Source organism: Oncorhynchus nerka, linkage group LG3 (assembly GCF_034236695.1).
Source record: "Oncorhynchus nerka isolate Pitt River linkage group LG3, Oner_Uvic_2.0, whole genome shotgun sequence".
Classification (NCBI taxonomy): domain Eukaryota; kingdom Metazoa; phylum Chordata; class Actinopteri; order Salmoniformes; family Salmonidae; genus Oncorhynchus; species Oncorhynchus nerka.
The window spans coordinates 46112547-46129982 of NC_088398.1; the positions used below are offsets into that span (position 1 = coordinate 46112547).

The 17436-nt window shown below is 42.0% G+C and overlaps 1 protein-coding gene and 1 pseudogene across 4 annotated transcripts in view; one reads left to right on the forward strand and one right to left on the reverse strand.

Annotated features, from left to right (window-relative positions):
* Positions 1-17436, reverse strand: part of LOC115109235 (lysosomal cholesterol signaling protein-like) — a 110347-nt gene that overhangs the window by 90884 nt on the left and 2027 nt on the right. For 2 of the 4 annotated variants that reach the window (XM_029633931.2, XM_029633941.2), the window contains 12 exons: positions 16497-16668; positions 16247-16402; positions 15465-15548; positions 15142-15262; positions 14888-14972; positions 14695-14785; positions 14389-14611; positions 12621-12745; positions 10561-10656; positions 10398-10462; positions 10165-10302; positions 4689-8437 (listed from right to left, as the gene is read on the reverse strand). In XM_029633931.2, coding sequence (XP_029489791.1) covers positions 8242-8437; positions 10165-10302; positions 10398-10462; positions 10561-10656; positions 12621-12745; positions 14389-14611; positions 14695-14785; positions 14888-14972; positions 15142-15262; positions 15465-15548; positions 16247-16402; positions 16497-16668 — 1552 coding nt within the window. In that variant the 3' untranslated portion in view covers positions 4689-8241. Of the gene's footprint in view, positions 1-4688; positions 8490-10164; positions 10303-10397; positions 10463-10560; positions 10657-12620; positions 12746-14388; positions 14612-14694; positions 14786-14887; positions 14973-15141; positions 15263-15464; positions 15549-16246; positions 16403-16496; positions 16669-17436 lie in introns of those variants that run through there. The other 2 variants (XM_029633948.2, XM_065012709.1) reach the window with 2 other exon arrangements.
* On the forward strand, positions 172-3858 carry LOC115116311 (secernin-3-like; annotated as a pseudogene).

Below are 17436 nucleotides of genomic sequence, written 5' to 3' on the forward strand. Positions count from 1 at the left end.
AAAACAACAACAAAAATACTGTGCCGTGTATGTCCCTGTCTGTAGGTTGTCATTCTTCAACTAAGTATTGCTCCGGTATTTGAGAAATTGCATGGAGGAAACCGCATGGAGGACCAGTCTGGCTTTGCCTACCACAATAGCTTCCTCATCTAAGGCAAGACTGAGGCCTGGATGATTGAGACGTCTGGGAAGTACTGGGCAGCAGAGAGAGTGGAAGGTTATTAGCTATCAGGGTTTGAGTTTGCTCAACTTGAAAACTTGCAGACTGAGCAATAAGAGTTTTTTTTTTGTTGACAATATGTTGTATCCTTTATATCTCCAATCAGTACTCAATAACAACCAAGATAGACAAGGAACACCCTGGGAGTATGCCAAGAGCCCAGGCTGGTGGGATGGGAAGGCCCCGTTCAGTTTCACCAAGACGTACTCTTTCATGACTACAGCCAGAATAGAGAACTCTGGCAGCCGTTACTGCGGAGTGCAGAACCTACTGGAGAGAAGCAAAGGTTAGTTGGTTAAATATGAAGATTATGTACGTCTTTAGGTTTCGTTGTTTGAGTCAAGCGTAGAAGAATTGAGTTTGAGGAGATCATTTGAAACAGCCTTGAATCCATATAGCTTGCGAACTATTGACAATGAATATGAGTATTTAGGACATAACACTGCTGAGACGATGATGGATATCCTAAGGGACAAGGAGAGTGGCATCAACATGGAGGGGATTTTCATGGCAACAGGAAGCATGGGGTCTGTCGTACTAACAGACCCCAACCTGCCGGGGGTTGCACAGCATCACTGGAACTCCTGACCCTGAGAGGTACAGTATGGAGCTGGCCACCGCTCACACACCCTACCTAGCCATGTTATTGTACCATCTCAAGTTTATGCAAATGTATGTAAATTAAGGATCCTTTATCACCCAACAGGTCGGTTTTCAAACCTTTTGTCTTTGTGAAAGATATTAAACAGTTGAAGCAGAATAGCTCTCTAGGTTATGGTCCTGATGACACTGTGAAGAAGATACCCTGCTTCCAGAGCAAGCCACATCGCAAACATCCACTGTTTGTCAAACATCAGGTGGTGGTGGTGGCTGCATCATTGATATCACCAAGGTACAAAACCTTTCCAAATCTATACAGTACATCTTAACTCTTTAAAGTTTAAGCGAATATTTGGCTTAATTTTGGATTTGGATTATTTTTAGGATAAAGGAAAGGAGATCATGCAGAATATGAGAGAGTTTGAAAAAGATGATGGCTGAGATGGAGAAACTGATAAACAACTGGAACCGAAGACCCTACTTCGGTTGGCCACCTGTTTTCTAACTCAATCGAGGAGGAAATGAGTGTTTACAGCAGTGAAGGCTCCTCTGATGAGGAAGGGGAAGACCAATCTCCTCAGTGAATGTCATAAAAATAGTGAAACATTAAGAAAAAACTATACTAAATATATTCACGTCACCAAATAATTGATTAAAACACTGTTTTGCAAAGGTCTACAGTAGTTTCAACAGCACTCAGTGGGGTAGCACCATGGTGTAGCCGGAGGATAGCTAGTTTCTGTTCTCCTTTGGGTACATTGACTTCAATAAAAAACCTAGCAGGCTCATGGTTCTCACCCCCTACCATGGATTTACACAGTAATTATGAAAACCTCTGGAGGACGTCCTCCAACCTATCAGAGCTCTTACAGCATAAACTGACATGTCACCCCATCAAAGGATCAGAGAATCAATCTAGTACCAAACACAAACTACAGATAGATAGCACTGCAGTGCATAACATCTGGTGAATATTTGATTCAAAGAGAGAGAAAGACAATAGTTGAACAGTTTTGAACAAATTCATTTCTTAATAAATGAAGATGCAAGCAAGAGAGAGCGAGAGATAGCTACCTATATTTTGTTGTATTTTTTTCCACTTTCATTTACTTAGCCAGCGAATGCAGCTAGCTAGTTTAGCCTACTCAAACAGAGAGGGATGCCATGTTAGCTAGCTGGCTATGGCTATCCAACACTGGAACTTTTCCAACTCAATGGAAGTGTAAGTGGTGTAACTGCTAAACTGCTTGCTGACAGTATACTGTATGTACTGCATAATTGTAGCGGGTCGACTAACGCATTAGTTCTAGTAGCAATGTTGACTATGACGTTAGCTAACATGGTGACTACAATGTAGGCTGTGTGTAGTGGTTATGAAATGAAGGTTTGTCTTTTTTTTTTGCCTGGTCACAGACAGCTGATGTGTTGTGTACGGAAGTCCACAAGCAAGGGAAAAGGTGGGAGGAAGAGAGCGCATAGATGCGCATGGCTGCTATAACAGTGAACTGTGTTTGCATGTGATCAGGGGTGTATTTATTCCACTGACAAACGTTTCTTAAGTGGAAGCAAACGGAATGGGATAAACATAACTGTATACAGTTGAAGTCGGAAGTTTACATACACTTAGGTTGGAATCATTTAAACTTGTTTTTCAACCACTCCACAGATTTCTTGTTAGCAAACTATAGTTTTGGCAAGTCAGTTAGGACATCTACTTTGTGCATGACACAAGCAATTTTTTCCAAAAATTGTTTACAGACAGATTATTTCACTTATAACTCACTGAATCACAATTCCAGTGGGTCAGACATTTACATACACTAAGTTGACTGTGCCTTTAAACAGCTTGGACAATTCCAGAAAATGTCATGACTTTAGAAGCTTCTGATAGGCTTATTGACATCATTTGAGTCAATCGGAGGTGTACCTGTGGATGTATTTCAAGGCCTACCTTCAAACTCAGTGCATCTTTGCGTGACATCATGGGAAAATCAAAAGAAATCAGCCAAGACCTCAGAAAACAAATTGTAGACCTTCACAAGTCTGGTTCATCCTTGGGAGCAATTTCCAAACGCCTGAAGGTACCACGTTCATCTGTACAAACAATAGTGCGCAAGTACATGGGATCATGCAGCCGTCATACCGCTCAGGAAGGAGATGCGTTCTGTCTCCTAGAGATTAACGTACTTTGGTGCGAAAAGTGCAAATCAATCCCAGAACAACAGCAAAGGACCTTGTGAAGATGCCAGAGGAAACAGGTACAAAAGTATCTATATCCACAGTAAAACAAGTCCTATATCGACAACCTGAAAGGCCAATCAGCAAAGAAGAAGCCACTGCTCCAAAACCACCATAAAAAAAGCCAGACTACGGTTTGTAACTGCACATTGGGACAAAGATCGTACTTTTTGGAGAAATGTCCTCTGGTCTGATTAAACAAAAATAGAATTGTTTGGCCATAATGACCATTGTTATGTTTGGAGGAAAAAGGGGGAGGCTTGCAAGTCGAAGAACACCATCCCAACAGTGGAGCACGGGGGTGGCAGCATCATGTTGTGGGGGTGTTTTGCTGCAGGAGGGACTGGTGCACTCACAAAATAGATGGTATCATGAGGATGGAAAATGATGTGGATATATTGAAGCAACATCTCAAGACATCAGTCAGGAAGTTAAAGCTTGGTCGCAAATGGGTCTTCCAAATGGACAATGACCCCAAAATGGCAGTAGACAAAATGAAGGTAGACAACAAAGTCAAGGTATTGGAGTGGCCATCAGGAAGCTCTGACCTCAATCCTATAGAAAATTTGTGGGCAGAACTGAAAAAGTGTGTGCGAGCAAGGAGGCCTACAAACCTGACTCAGTTACACCAGCTCTGTCAGGAGGAATGGGCCAAAATTCACCCAATTTATTGTGGGAAGGCTACCCAAAATGTTTGACCCAAGTTAAACAATTTAAAGCAATGCTACCAAATACTAATTGAGTGTATGTAAACTTCTGACCCACTGGGAATCTGATGAAATAAAAGATTAAGTAAATCATTCTCTCTACTATTATTCTGACATTTCACATCCTTAAAATAACATGGTGATCCTAACTGACCTAAGACAGGGAATTTTTACTAGGATTAAATGTCAGGAATTGTGAAAAACTGAGTTCAATGTATTTGGCGAAGGTGTATGTAAACTTCAACTTCAACTTCAATATAAACTCTAATTTGCAACTGTTGGACTAACGATTAAACCCTAGATCAGTGAGATGCAGGCAATAGTGGGCAAGGCTGTATTGAATGTGTCATTGTCACCGTGATTACTCACATTTTTTGTCTCGACCTGTGCACTTACGCTGTAAACTTTCATTCATAAGCTAGGTTGTAGCAACCTCATGATGGGCATTGGGAAAGAGTGTCATGTCGTAACCTAAACCAATCAATGTTACATTTAGCTGGGCGAATGGAATATGAATGAGTCATCCAATATGCTGTGATAGAAATAAGGCCATGATCATAAAAAAATAATTGTCATCTCTGGTTTACAGTAAAATTAAGATCGGTCTTTCATATCTAAAATGGCCAATGGTTGTTTCAAGACCAACTCCTGCATGTCCCACTATGCAAAATAATACACTTAGTATACGAAACAGTAGTGGAGGCAAGAGCTTGGCCTTGTTTTACCACTGAGCAGTTTACTGAGTGATTTGTATAGGTTTATTTGAAGTAAAAAGACAGGACATCTTTTCATTGACATAGTCTTCAGGCATCCTGTTCCACCCTGAAAGGCCCTGCAGGAAGAGCCACACCCACACTTTACCACAACATGTATCCATCAGTTCTGTTTTAACCCAGTATAAAAGGAATCGCATAAGCCAGAGGTGCAATACAGCAGTTTATTTGTTAAAAAAACAGTCTGGGAATCATAGAAGAACATGCAGCACTAGTTAGCTTCAAAGTGCATGATACCGTACATTCTCTTTTAGTCAAGTGACATTCAAACATTCATAATGCCAAACAAGGTGAATACATGGCTCAATTACCTTATTAGCAACAGTAATAAGCACAATCCCATTAAGGAAAAAGTAACATGACTCCAAAATAACTCCAATAATAAAGAATATTGCATTTAATCTGGCACAGTCGGTATTGTACTCTCCACAAACCTAAAACAAATGGGAATTATAGTTGTGTATTTAAAAAACAAACAATATATATATTTTTTTTAGCCAAGAATCATTCAAATAAGTTAACAAGGCATCAGTAAACATGTTGTCCCCATGAATGATGCAGAAAAAAATAAAAATATTGAATGGGCGGAGCTTATAAACTCAGCAAAAAAAATAAACGTCCCTTTTTCAGGCCCGGTCTTTCAAAGATCATTCGTAAAAATCCAAATAACTTCACAGATCTTCATTGTAAAGGGTTTAAACACTGTTTCCCATGCTTGTTCAATGAACAATTAACGAACATGCACCTGTGGAACGGTCGTTAAGACACTAACAGCTTACAGACGGTAGGCAATTAAGGTCACAGTTAGGAACACTTAGGACACTAGAGGCCTTTCTACGGACTCTGAAAAACACCAAAATAAAGATGCCCAGGGTCCCTGCACATCTGCGCAAACGTGCCTTAGGCATGCTGCGAGGAGGCATGAGGACTGCAGATGTGGCCAGGGCAATAAATTGCAATGTCCATACTGTGAGACACCTAAAGACAGCGCTACAGGGAAACAGAACAGACATCTGATCATCCTCGAGGTGGCAGACCACGTGTAACAACACATGCACAGGATCGTTACATTCGAACATCACACCTGCAAGACACACCAGGAATGCACAATCGCTCCATCATTGCTCAGACTGTCCGCAATAGGCTGAGGGCTTGTAGGCCTGTTGTAAGGCAGGTCCTCACCAGACATCGCCAGCAACAACGTTGCCTACGGGCACAAACCCACCGTCGCTGGACCAGACAGGACTGGCAAAAAGTGCTCTTCACTGACGAGTCGTGGTTTTGTCTCACCAGGGGTGATGGTCGGATTCGCGTTTATCATCGAAGGAATGAGCGTTACATCGAGGCATGTACTCTGGAGCGGGATCGATTTGGAGGTGGAGGGTCCGTCATGGTCTGGGGCGGTGTGTCACAGCATCATGTTGTCATTGCAGGCAATCAATCCCATTGAGCACGTCTGGGACCTGTTGGATCAGAGGGTGAGGGCTAGGGCCATTCCCCCCCAGAAATGTCCTGGAACTTGCAGGTGCCTTGGTGGAAGAGTGGGGTAACATCTCACAGCAAGAACTGGCAAATCTTGTGCAGTCCATGAGGAGATGCACTGCAGTACTTAATGCAGCTGTTGGCCACACCAGATACTGACTGTTACTTTTGATTTTAACCCCCCCTTTGTTCAGGGACACATTATTCCATTTCTGTTAGTCACATGTCTGTGGAACTTTTTCATTTTATGTCTCAGTTTTTGAATGTTATGTTCATACAAATATTTACACGTTAAGTTTGCTGAAAATAAACGCAGTTGACAGTGAGAGGACGTTTCTTTTTTTGCTGAGTTTAGGTCCTTATGGGAAACATGTTGCTCATGAGGGGCGGCATATACAACAGTGCCTTCAGAAAGTATTCAGACCCCTTGACTTTTTCCACATTTTGTTACAGCCTTATTCTAAAATTGATGAAAGTTCTTTCCACCTCAATCAAGATGGTTGTCCTTCTGGAAGGTTCTCCCATCTCCACAGAAAAACTCTAGAGCTCTGTCAGAGTGACCATCGAGTTCTTGGTCACCTCCCTGACCAAGGCCCTTTTTCCCCATCGCTCAGTTTGGCCAGACAGCCAGCTCTAGGAAGTGCCTTTGTGGTTCCAAACTTCTTCCATTTAAGAATGATGGATGTGTTCTTAGGGACCTTCAATGCTGCATACATTTTTTGGTACTCTTCCCCAGATCTGTGCCTCGACACAATCCTGCCTTGGAGCTCTATGGACAATTCCTTCAATCTCATGGCTTGGTTTTGGCTCTGACATGCACTGTCAACTGTGGGACCTTATATAGACAGGTGTGTATTTCCAAATCATGTCCAATCAATTGAATTTACCACAGGTGGACTCCGATCAAGTTGTAGAAGCATCTCAAGGATGAACAATGGAAACAGGATGCATGTGAGCTCAATTTCGAGTCTGATAGCAAAGGGTCTGAATACTTATGTAAATAAAGGTATTTCGGTTTAATTTTAATACAGTTAAAAAATCTGTTTTCGCTTAGTCATTATGGGGTACTGTGTGTAGATTGCTGAGGAAATTGTTTTATTTAATTCATTTTAGAATAAGGCTAACTTAAAATGTGGGGGAAAAAATCAAGGGGTCTGAATACTTTCTGAAGGCACTGCATGTACAAAATGATGGGACAGGAGATATGTTTGTTCAAAGTTCTCAGTTGATTACTACAGAGCCTCCTTTGGGCCCCTTTTTTAAATGCCAGGTCTCTATGGCAAGATGCATCATTCATCCAAGTTTCGTCAAAATCACCCAATGGTGTCCGAGATATCGCGTGTGACTAACAATGTACAAACGGACAGAGAATTCAAACAATAAAATTCAGCATCCATAAAATTTGACACCATTCTGTCTACATTATTCAAATATATTCAAAATAGATCTAGCTGCCATATCTATTTTAAGTTATAAATTATGGCCAAATTAAGTGTATTTAGAATACACAGCGACATGCATTTTATTTGTTTATTTAACTAGACAAGTCAGGTAAGAGCAAATTATTTACAATGACGGCCTATTTGTAAAGCCCCCGGCCAAACCCTCCCCTAACCCGGACAACGCTGGGCCAATTGTGCGCCACCCTATGGGACTCCCGATCACGGCCGGTTACGATAGAGCCCGGGATCGAACCCGGGTCTGTAGTGATGCAGTGCATTGGAACTCTGCACCACTCGAGAGGCCCATTACAGACTTGCATTTTCAATACCTGACAAATACCATTCGTCATCCAAACTAAATAAATACAAATCTGAGCCTTATGGTATATGAGTGTCATCAAGGGGATACAAGCTGGTCTGTATAACTTGAGACGATAATGCAAGATATTTGACATCAGTAATTTGGGCCGATCATTATTACCTCTGCCTCTTTGACAACTTAAATCTCGTTATGCATAAAGTACCATACAAAACCCCCACAAAAACATAGGCAGTTTAAAAGAAAACTAACAAGTGCTCAATGCTTGTTATGATGCATATTTCAATGTGCAAAACAATAAAAGCATTATTATTTTTTTTTAAATCAGCAGACTCTTCAAGTCAACCAATACTGCTAGTGTTATGTAGGTAGCGACCTAGATTCAGGTCTGGTAGATAGCCGATCTCTTTTTCATCTTGTGCCTCTGGAAAACAGAGACTGGGCCTAACCAGGGCCCACCTTATGCTGTGAAGCAGTAGTGCAGGTTGTCATCTTTGAAGCCATACTCCTGGGTGATGTGCTGGAGCACCCCACCCTGCTGCAGCCGGATCCCATAGAGCAGCGCCTCTCCTCGGTCCTGTGACAGACCCACCTGCAACAGCCACTCTACCAGCTCACTGCCAAGAAAAGTGTCCGCCACTGTCCTCTCCCCACACCTGTGTGTCAGAGGAAGGATTCACCAACGGGCCAGTTAGGCACTCCCCACAGCTGACAGGTCCAAGAGGAATGAATGAGAGAGAGAGAGAGAGAGAGAGAGCAGATAGAGTGCCTTCAGAAAGTATTCACACACCCTTTTTCACACTTTGTTGTATTAAAATGGGATTAAAATGGATTTGGTCATTTTCTGTCAAGATCGACACAAAATACTAAAATGTCAAAGTGGGATTTGTAAAACAAAACACTATCTTGATTAGATAAGTATTAAACCCCCTAGACAACCATTTGCATGTCTTGCCATTTATTTTCAAGCAGATTTAAGTAAAAACGAACTCTGCCACATTCACCGTCTTCTTGGTAAGTAACTCCAGCATAGATTTGCCTTGTGTTTTGGGCTATTGTCCTGCTGAAAGCTTAATTCATGTCCCAGTGTCTGGTGGAAAGCAGACAAACAGTTTTTCCTCTAGGATTTTGCCTGTGCTTAGTGCCATTCAGTTTATTTTTTATCCAGAGTCCCTAATGATTACAAGCAAATCCATAACATGATGCAGCCACCACTATGCTTGAAAATATGGAGAATGGTACTAAGCAATCTGTTGTATTGCACTTTGACATAACACGTTGTATTCAGGACAAAAAGTGAATTGCTTTGCCACATTTTTTGCAGTATTACTTTAGTGCCTTGTTGCAAACAGGATGCATGTTTTTGAATATTTTTTATTCTGTACAGGCTTCCTTCTTTTCACTCTGTCAATTAGGTTAATATTGTGGAGTAACTACAATGTTGTTAATCCATCCTCAGTTCTCCTGTCAAAAGCCATTAAACTAACTGTTTTAAAGTCAACATTGGCCTCATGGTAAAATTGCTTAGCGGTTTTCTTCCTCTCCGGCAAATGAGTTAGGAAGGACGCCTGCATCTTTGTAGTTCACCATGCTCAAAGGGATATTCAATGGCTGCTTTAAAAATTAAAAATAACATTTACCAATAGGTGCCCTTCTTTGCAGGGCATTGGAAAACCTTCCTGGTCTTTGTGGTTGAACCTGTTTGAAATTCACTGCTCGACAGGGACCTTAATAATTGTATGTATGCATGTGTGGGGTACAGCGATGAGGTAGTCATTTAAAAATCATGTTAAACACTATTATTGCACACAGAGTTAGTCCATGCAACTTATGTAACTTGTTAAGCAGATGTTCACTGCTGAACTTATTTAGGCTTTTCATAAAAAGGGGTTGAATACTTATGGACTCAAGACATAAAAAAAATAAATGTAATACTAAAATTCCACCTTGACATTAATGGGGTCTTGGTTGTAGGCCAGTGACAAAAAAAAAAAATCTCTCAATATAATCCATTTTACATTCAGGCTGTAACAAAACAAAATGTGGGAAAAGTAAAGGGTGTGAATACTTTCTATAGGAACTGTAGCTAGGATGGCACACTGAAACAAACGCAAGAGAGAAGTGCTCAACACAACCCATGCACCAAAACTCATGCAAAACAATGTATTCATATTAGTGATGATCAATGGGTATAATACAGTTGTTACACAAACTGTGTCAGACTGTCCAATCGTAAGCTTGTGTGAATTACTGCATAATATGGGAGGTTTCATATATACTGTGAGCCGTTTTAGGAAATACACAGCGGGTGCACAGTAAAAGCAGAGGGTCTATTGAATCCCTGAGCAGAGCAGCCCTGTAAGTTGACTAATTGACCCCTCACCTCTTCTGCTGGACAATGTCCCGGACACACTGCTCTTTGTGGTATCTGATGAACTGAGTGCAGGTCATCATGATGTCATCAGATACAACCAGTTGAGGCTGCTCTTCTGGCTTCCTTCTATGCCACAGACAGGATATCCTGGGCACAGGTCCAAAAAAAAGTATTCAAGGCTTCTTATTCAATACACTGCTCACTACTCGATCATATGAAATGCATGTCAGTGAGCCTCTTACTTCTTTTTAAATGGCAGTATTATCAAATGTTTGTCCAGCCCAAAAAGCCCGAACGAGATGAAGCCCTGAGAACAGCAAAACACATATGTAAACACCGCCACCGTTGAGTAAATACAGTGGCTCCAAATCCCAATGTGTCTATGGAGACCTATATGTACGGTACCTGTCCATAGTTGACCACAGCACAGAAGAACTGCAGCTCTAAGTAAAGTCTCCCAGGAACTCGACTAAAGAGCCACCACAGACAGCTGGACAGGTTCTAGAACAGGGGAGAGAGAGATTGAAACAAGGATTGTCACACTTGCCCAAAATTGAAGGACAGGACGGACAGCCGTAAAAAAAACTCAACATACAGGCTCTGTCGCACAAGGCCATTTCCATGTAAAAGGACCCATGAGCGCCAATATGTGAAGTTCATAGGAGCACCACAAATTTGGTGTCAAAATGAAAGCTAAGAGGATATTTTTGAGAAATGAAGGCATATACATTTTCCAATCATTCTTCCTAAAATTAGGAATAAGCGAAGGCTTTGATTTCTGGTCAAACCTTAAAAAAGGTATTAGAAAAACATCAAAACACACTGTTGAAGTTAACAGGAAAGTTTACCCAAATTTACACATTGGTTTCCTTACCCTGTAAGCAGTCTATGGACAAGGTATGAAAGCAATCCATGCTTTGGTTAAGTTGCCCTGGGACTGTTTCCATGTGGCACTAATCACATACAAGTCATGGTACCGATATTACATTTTTCACGCATTATGTCCAAATCACCCGAAAGTATCTAAAAATTATTGTGAAGCTTAACAAAGTCACTTATAGATGTTCTGAACATGTGCAAAAAAATGCTAATATCAGTCCCATGACTTGAATGGATTTGTGCCACAAATGCTAAAACGTTAGAATGTGGAAACAGTGCCAAGGAAACTAAACCAATGCAGGGATTGATGTCATAGCTTGTCCATAGACTGCTTAGTGCGTACAGGGTATGGAAACCAATATGTCATTTTGGAATTTGGGTGAACTATCCCTTTAAGACCCTTACCAACTAATATCAACATTTACATTTAATTTTGTGAAATATTGCCTAGTGTCTTCTCATTTTGCATAAAAAAAAACCCATATCTTTAAGATATATTCAAATCGCTCTCTCTCATGAGGGAGGATAATGAAAATTCACTTTCAGGATAACAAGTAGAACACAAAACAATGATAAACAGTTGCATTCATGAGTTTTAAAGAAACACGTCAATAAAGGGCTCCCGAGTGGCGCAGCGGTCGAAGGCGCTGCATCTCAGTGCTAGAGGTGTTACTACGGACCCTGGTTCGATTCCAGGCTGTATCACAACCGGCCGTGATTGGGAGTATCATATGGCGGAGCACAATTGGCCCAGCGTTGTCCAGGTTAGGCCGTCATTGTAAATAAGAATTTGTTAACCGACTTGCCTAGTTAAATAAAGGTTAAAAAAAAGTTAAATTAAAGGTCCGGCAAAGCAAAAACCTGATAAAAAATGAATTTATATGATTGCTCTTAAGTACAGAAATGGTTTGTTCAGTGGGATATCAAACTAGTCAGTGACAACTGTGTGGAGATTGGAGTTTGTGACAGCAACTATTTGAGCTTATTACAGTATTACAGACACTGTCCTTGGATTTTCTATGATCTTCTAGAAGAACCCCATACCTTCTGACAACTCTTGTGTAGCTTGAGTGTTATAGAGTAAAATGTGTGTGTGTGTGTGCGCGAGAGCCTCAGCTTTTCATAGATAGCTTTTAATAAATTTGTATCTGAAACCATTCGGACTCTACATTTTTTTTTTTTATCACAGATTAATGGATTAATCCAAATGGTACAACCAAGAAGTCTGTAGTTCAAACCCCCAATGTTTAAAAGGGGTTAGAAGTCCAAATCGTGTCGGCATTGCGGTGGGACTCATTGGGTTAATGTCACCTCTCCCGGCTCTTACTGACACCCATCCACGAGGCCCCTCGCTTTCCATTTACTGTAACCAATGTCCTCAACCACTGAGCACAGACGGACACCGGATGTCCATGGACGTCAAAAAGTAGTTGACATTTTGTCAGTCCAAATCTAAACCAATCAAAGACCTCTGTTTCACAAAATTGGACAGCACATTACAGTAAAGAAAATTATAGGTCAGTAAAGTACAATAGGGTTTAGTAACAGTCTCAGCGTCATTCTGTAATAGTGAGTCAGTCACTCACAGCTAGTAGGCTGACGATCAGTAGCAGGCATAAGAGCACATGGCGGGCCACCTGTCTGTCAGCCACCTGCTGCTCCTCCTGGGCCAGTAGACAGCCTGGCGACTCACAGCCAGTCTCACACGGTCCTGAGGGAGGCCACAGAGCAGACACACTGTTAGTGACCCACAGGGTGATGACTGATACACTGCATTACCAAAAGTATGTGGACACATGCTCATCAAACATCTCATTCCAAAATCATGGAGTTGGTGCCCCCTTTGCTGCTGTAACAGCCTTCACTCTTCAGGGAAGGCTTTCCACTAGATGTTGGATTTAAAAAAATAATAATTTAACCTTTATTTAACTAGGCAAGTCAGTTAAGAACAAATTCTTATTTACAATGACAGCCTACCGGGTAACTGCCTTGTTCTGGGGCAGAACGACAGATTTGTACCTTGTCAGCTCGAGGATTCGATCCAGCAACCTTTCGGTTAGTGGCCCAACGCTCTAACCACTAGGCTACCTGCCGCCCCACAAGCCGCCACATTGCTGCAGGGACTTGCTTCCACAAGAGCATTAGTGAGGTCAGGCACTGCTGTTGGGCGATTAGGCCTGGCTCGCAATCGTTGTTCCAATTCATCCCAAAGGTGTTTGATGGGGTTGAGGTCAGGGCTCTGTGCAGGCCAGTCAAGTTCTTCCACACAGATCACAACAAATCATTTCTGTATGGACCTCGCTTTGTGCACACAGGAGCATTGTCATGCTGAAACAGGAAAGGGCCGTCCCCAAACTGTTGCCCCAAAGTTGGAAGCATAGAATCGTCTAGAATGTCATTGTATGCAGTAGCGTTAAGATTTCCTATCATTGGAACTAAGGGTCCTTGCCCGAACCATAAATAACAGCCCCAGACCATTATTCCTCCACCAAACTTTCAAGCTGGCACTATTGTAGTGTTCGCCTGGCATCCGCAAACCCAGATTTGTCTGTCGGACTGCCAGATGGTGAAGCGTGATTAATCACTCCAGAGAAAGTATTTCCACTGATCCAGAGTCCAATGGTGGAGCTATTCACATCACTCCAGCCGACACTTGGCATTGCACATGGTGATCGTAGACTTGTGTGCAGCAGCTTGGCCACGGAAACCCATCCCGACGAACAGTTCTTGTGCTGACGTTACTTCCAGAGGCAGTTTGGAACTCGGTAGTGAGTGTTGCAACCGAGGACAGCCGATTTTTATGCGCCAAGCGCTTCAGCACTCGGCGGTCCCGTTCTGTGAGCTTGTGTGGCCTACCACTTCGCCGCTGAGCCGTTGTTGCTCCTAGAAGTTTCCACTTCATAATAACAGCATTTACAGTTGACCGGAGCAGCTCTAGCAGGGCAGAAATTTGACTAACAGACTTGTTGGAAAGGTGGCATCCTATAACGATGCCACGTTGAAAGTCACCGAGCTCTTCAGTAAGGCCATTCTACTGTCAATGTTTGTCTATAGAGATTGCATGGCTGTGTGCTCGATTTTATACACCTGTCAGCAACGGGTGTGGATGAAATAGCCGAATCTTCTAATTTGAAGGGGTGTCTACATACTTTTGTATTTACAGTGCATTCAGAAAGTATTCAGACCCCTTCCTTTTTCCACATTTTGTTACGTTACAACCTTACTCTAAAATTGATTAAATAAAAATGTTCCTCGTCAATCTACACACAATACCCCATAAGAAAAAATGTCATCCGTATCATATACTTAATTAACTAGTATTATATACAAGACATAAATCCAGCTAACATATACCGATGTTGATGCTTCCAGTTCCGGCTGGCTCAAACATGTCACGGATATCTGGGATAGTTTGGGTATCTGGGCCAGTCGGGAGCCTCAGATCCTCAATAGTGCCTAGCATAGAGTCTCTCTCCAGGACATGGTACATTGAGTCCCACGTGCCTCGACGGAGGCCCACCAAAGAGCACCCGCCCAGCACTATGCTGAAGGCAAGCACAACAGAGGTGCAGATGATCTGCAGAAGACACAAAGAGAAGGTCAGGATGATGAGGTCATGTTCTATGGGAGGTGCCGTCTTCTTTCCCCAGTCGGTCTCACCTGCGGTCTTCCATAAAAGAAAGCCGAATCGATGGTGTCGGGCATCCTCTCCCCAGTTACGAGGAGCACTGCTGCCACAAGGGCTGGGACTCTGTTGACATCACATACGAACTGTGTTTGAGCAGCAGATTCAACAAAAAAGGTCCCTTGGTTTCCAATAATTCAATTATTCAGTGGAAAGCTCATGACTCACCCCCAGCCTGCAATCACCAGGAAGCCTGGCGCAACCTTCAGCTCACCACCTCTCTTCATCAACACAAGGGAAAGTGCTATCAGACCTAAAACAAAGAAACATGGACTCTATGGTGAGAGAATCATTGCTAAACACCGCACCATTCACATTTAAAAAAAATCACAGAATGTTAACATACCAACACAAAATCATACTATAAGAGAAAAGGGTGGTATTATAAAATGTTGACAGTTGTGTGTGTGTGACAGACATACCTGGCCATACATAAGTACTGTACAGTGAGCCGTACAACAGTGTGAATGTCAACACGTGTCCAATGAAGCGGTCTTGTCTCACGACAAAGTTCCACATGACCATGCTAACACAAGTTAGAATCTGGACGCACGGAGAGGCAAAACGTCAATAGACAGCAGCGCGCAATCCTAAAGCGACATTTAGACAGTGATATTGCTAATTCGGCTTGGTACTATGGACAATATGATATGTACAACATTATTCAATGGACATACTGATACAATATGCATATGGGATGGATGTTTTTGTGAAAACTAACAGATATTCAAAAGGCAAGCCTTGCCTGTGCCAAGAACAGGTTGACGGTGAACATGTGAGGTAGTCTCTTAAATTTCTTACTCAGGAACATGACAGTAACTGTCCAAGCCTGTAACAAAGAGATAAGAGATCTCAGCATTAGATATGCTTGTCTACACATACCATACAGAAAAGGATAGCATACTTATGTAAACTGCAATGGCAATTTCATCATCTCAGGTCCCAATAAACACCACATGCATTCGAGAGCAGTAACATTCAGTGAAACGACATCACAGGTTATAAGAAAGGTCATATGACCAGTCTAGACTGTCAAAAAATGGGCAGCCTAGAGAGAACAAGAGAAAATAAACTGTCCTAAATGAAAAGCTGCTCTGTGTTTTACTAGCGCCGTGTTGCCTTGAAGTTAAACTGGGGCAACATTATAGGAGGAAGTAAGCCTCAAGTATCATATCATTGGCACCAGACAGAGACATCCTGCTGATGACTTTGAACTGCCTGGTTGCAAGTCATATCTCCACCCCTACTGTTCATAGACTGAATCAACGTAGCCTAGTCTAGACAGTATCATCTAACAATATCACCTGATAACTACTGTCCCTCCCAACTGCCCCCAAATAACACAATATGAATGAGATAATGTGAAAAGAAGCTTTAGTACAATCAACACCTGCTTGTAGGTTATAATTTCCTGAAGTCCGACCACCCTGCCTGAAATAAAATAACCAGCACAAAGCCAGTTGAAAAGTAAAGATTGCAGTCAATGATAGTTCTTTGATAATGATGGGAGGCAGGGGGAAAACTCACCAGTGCAACTAAGCTGATGATGCTGACATTAAAGCTGACATTCTGCAGAGAATCCATCAATGGCTTAGGGTCCATCCATGGTATTGTCAGCAACCAAGCAGAAACATACATAATGGGAGCTGAGAGAAACGTGCTTATTACCATCCCTGAGGTAACCTGTTAGAAAACAATACACAAGAAAAATGTGACACTGTCCATGTCTTCATATGACATACACTTCTATCCATATAGGAGAGAGTAGATGACTTACAACTTGTAGCTCCATGTTATAGTGAGCAGCATAGATGGCCACACTGGGGGCACTAGGGAAGACTCCATAGAGGAAGGCATAGTTGGAGAGACTGGAGTGTTCGAGACTAGAGCTGGTGTTGTCAGCGTCCAGCAGCTCCACAGTCTCTCGACAGATCAACGGCATCACCAACCTCCGGAAGATCAAACACGTTGTTAGGTTTCATTGTAATGTTGCGGTCACAAAATGTTACAAGATAAATGCCTGATTCATTCACAAGGAATCATCAGGTAAGAAGGAAGAGACTATATTTTCAAGGGTCTGGCTCGTAGCCTGGTCCCAGATCTGTTTGTGCTTTAGCCTACTCCATTGTCATGGACTTGAGGCTTACTTCCTCCTATAATGTTGCCTCAGTTTAACGTCTTCAAGGCATCACGATGCTAGTAAAACACAGAGAGCAGCTTTTCATTTAGGACGGTTTATTGTCTCTTGTTCTCTGTAGGCTGCCCATTTTGAGACAGTCTAGACAGCCCTCAGCCCTTTACCAAAACAGTGGTGGGGTTTCCGCTTTGTTATCGTTTGAAATGCAGATCCCCCCTTCAAGATTGCATGAGAATAAATAAAGGTTTCAAGGTCAAAAATACTGAAACGTGGATGGGTGCCAGTATTCAAGAATGCTTGTATTACACAAAACAAAAATGGTAGTCATGTGCCAAGGTTGCCTGGTGTGTAGCAGACCAATACGAATCCAGTTATCTCTGAGTCAATAACAGTACACAGAACACATAACACTTAATTACAAGGAGATGTGGTCTCATGTCCTGACACTATGTCTACAGTGTGTTTTTAAGTGCAGTATGAATGTGTATGAACTGTAGGCTATTATGAATATTAAATAATAGAAGCCTACATGTGTAATAATCTAACTTAACATTCTTAAACTCAAAACAATCCATCATAA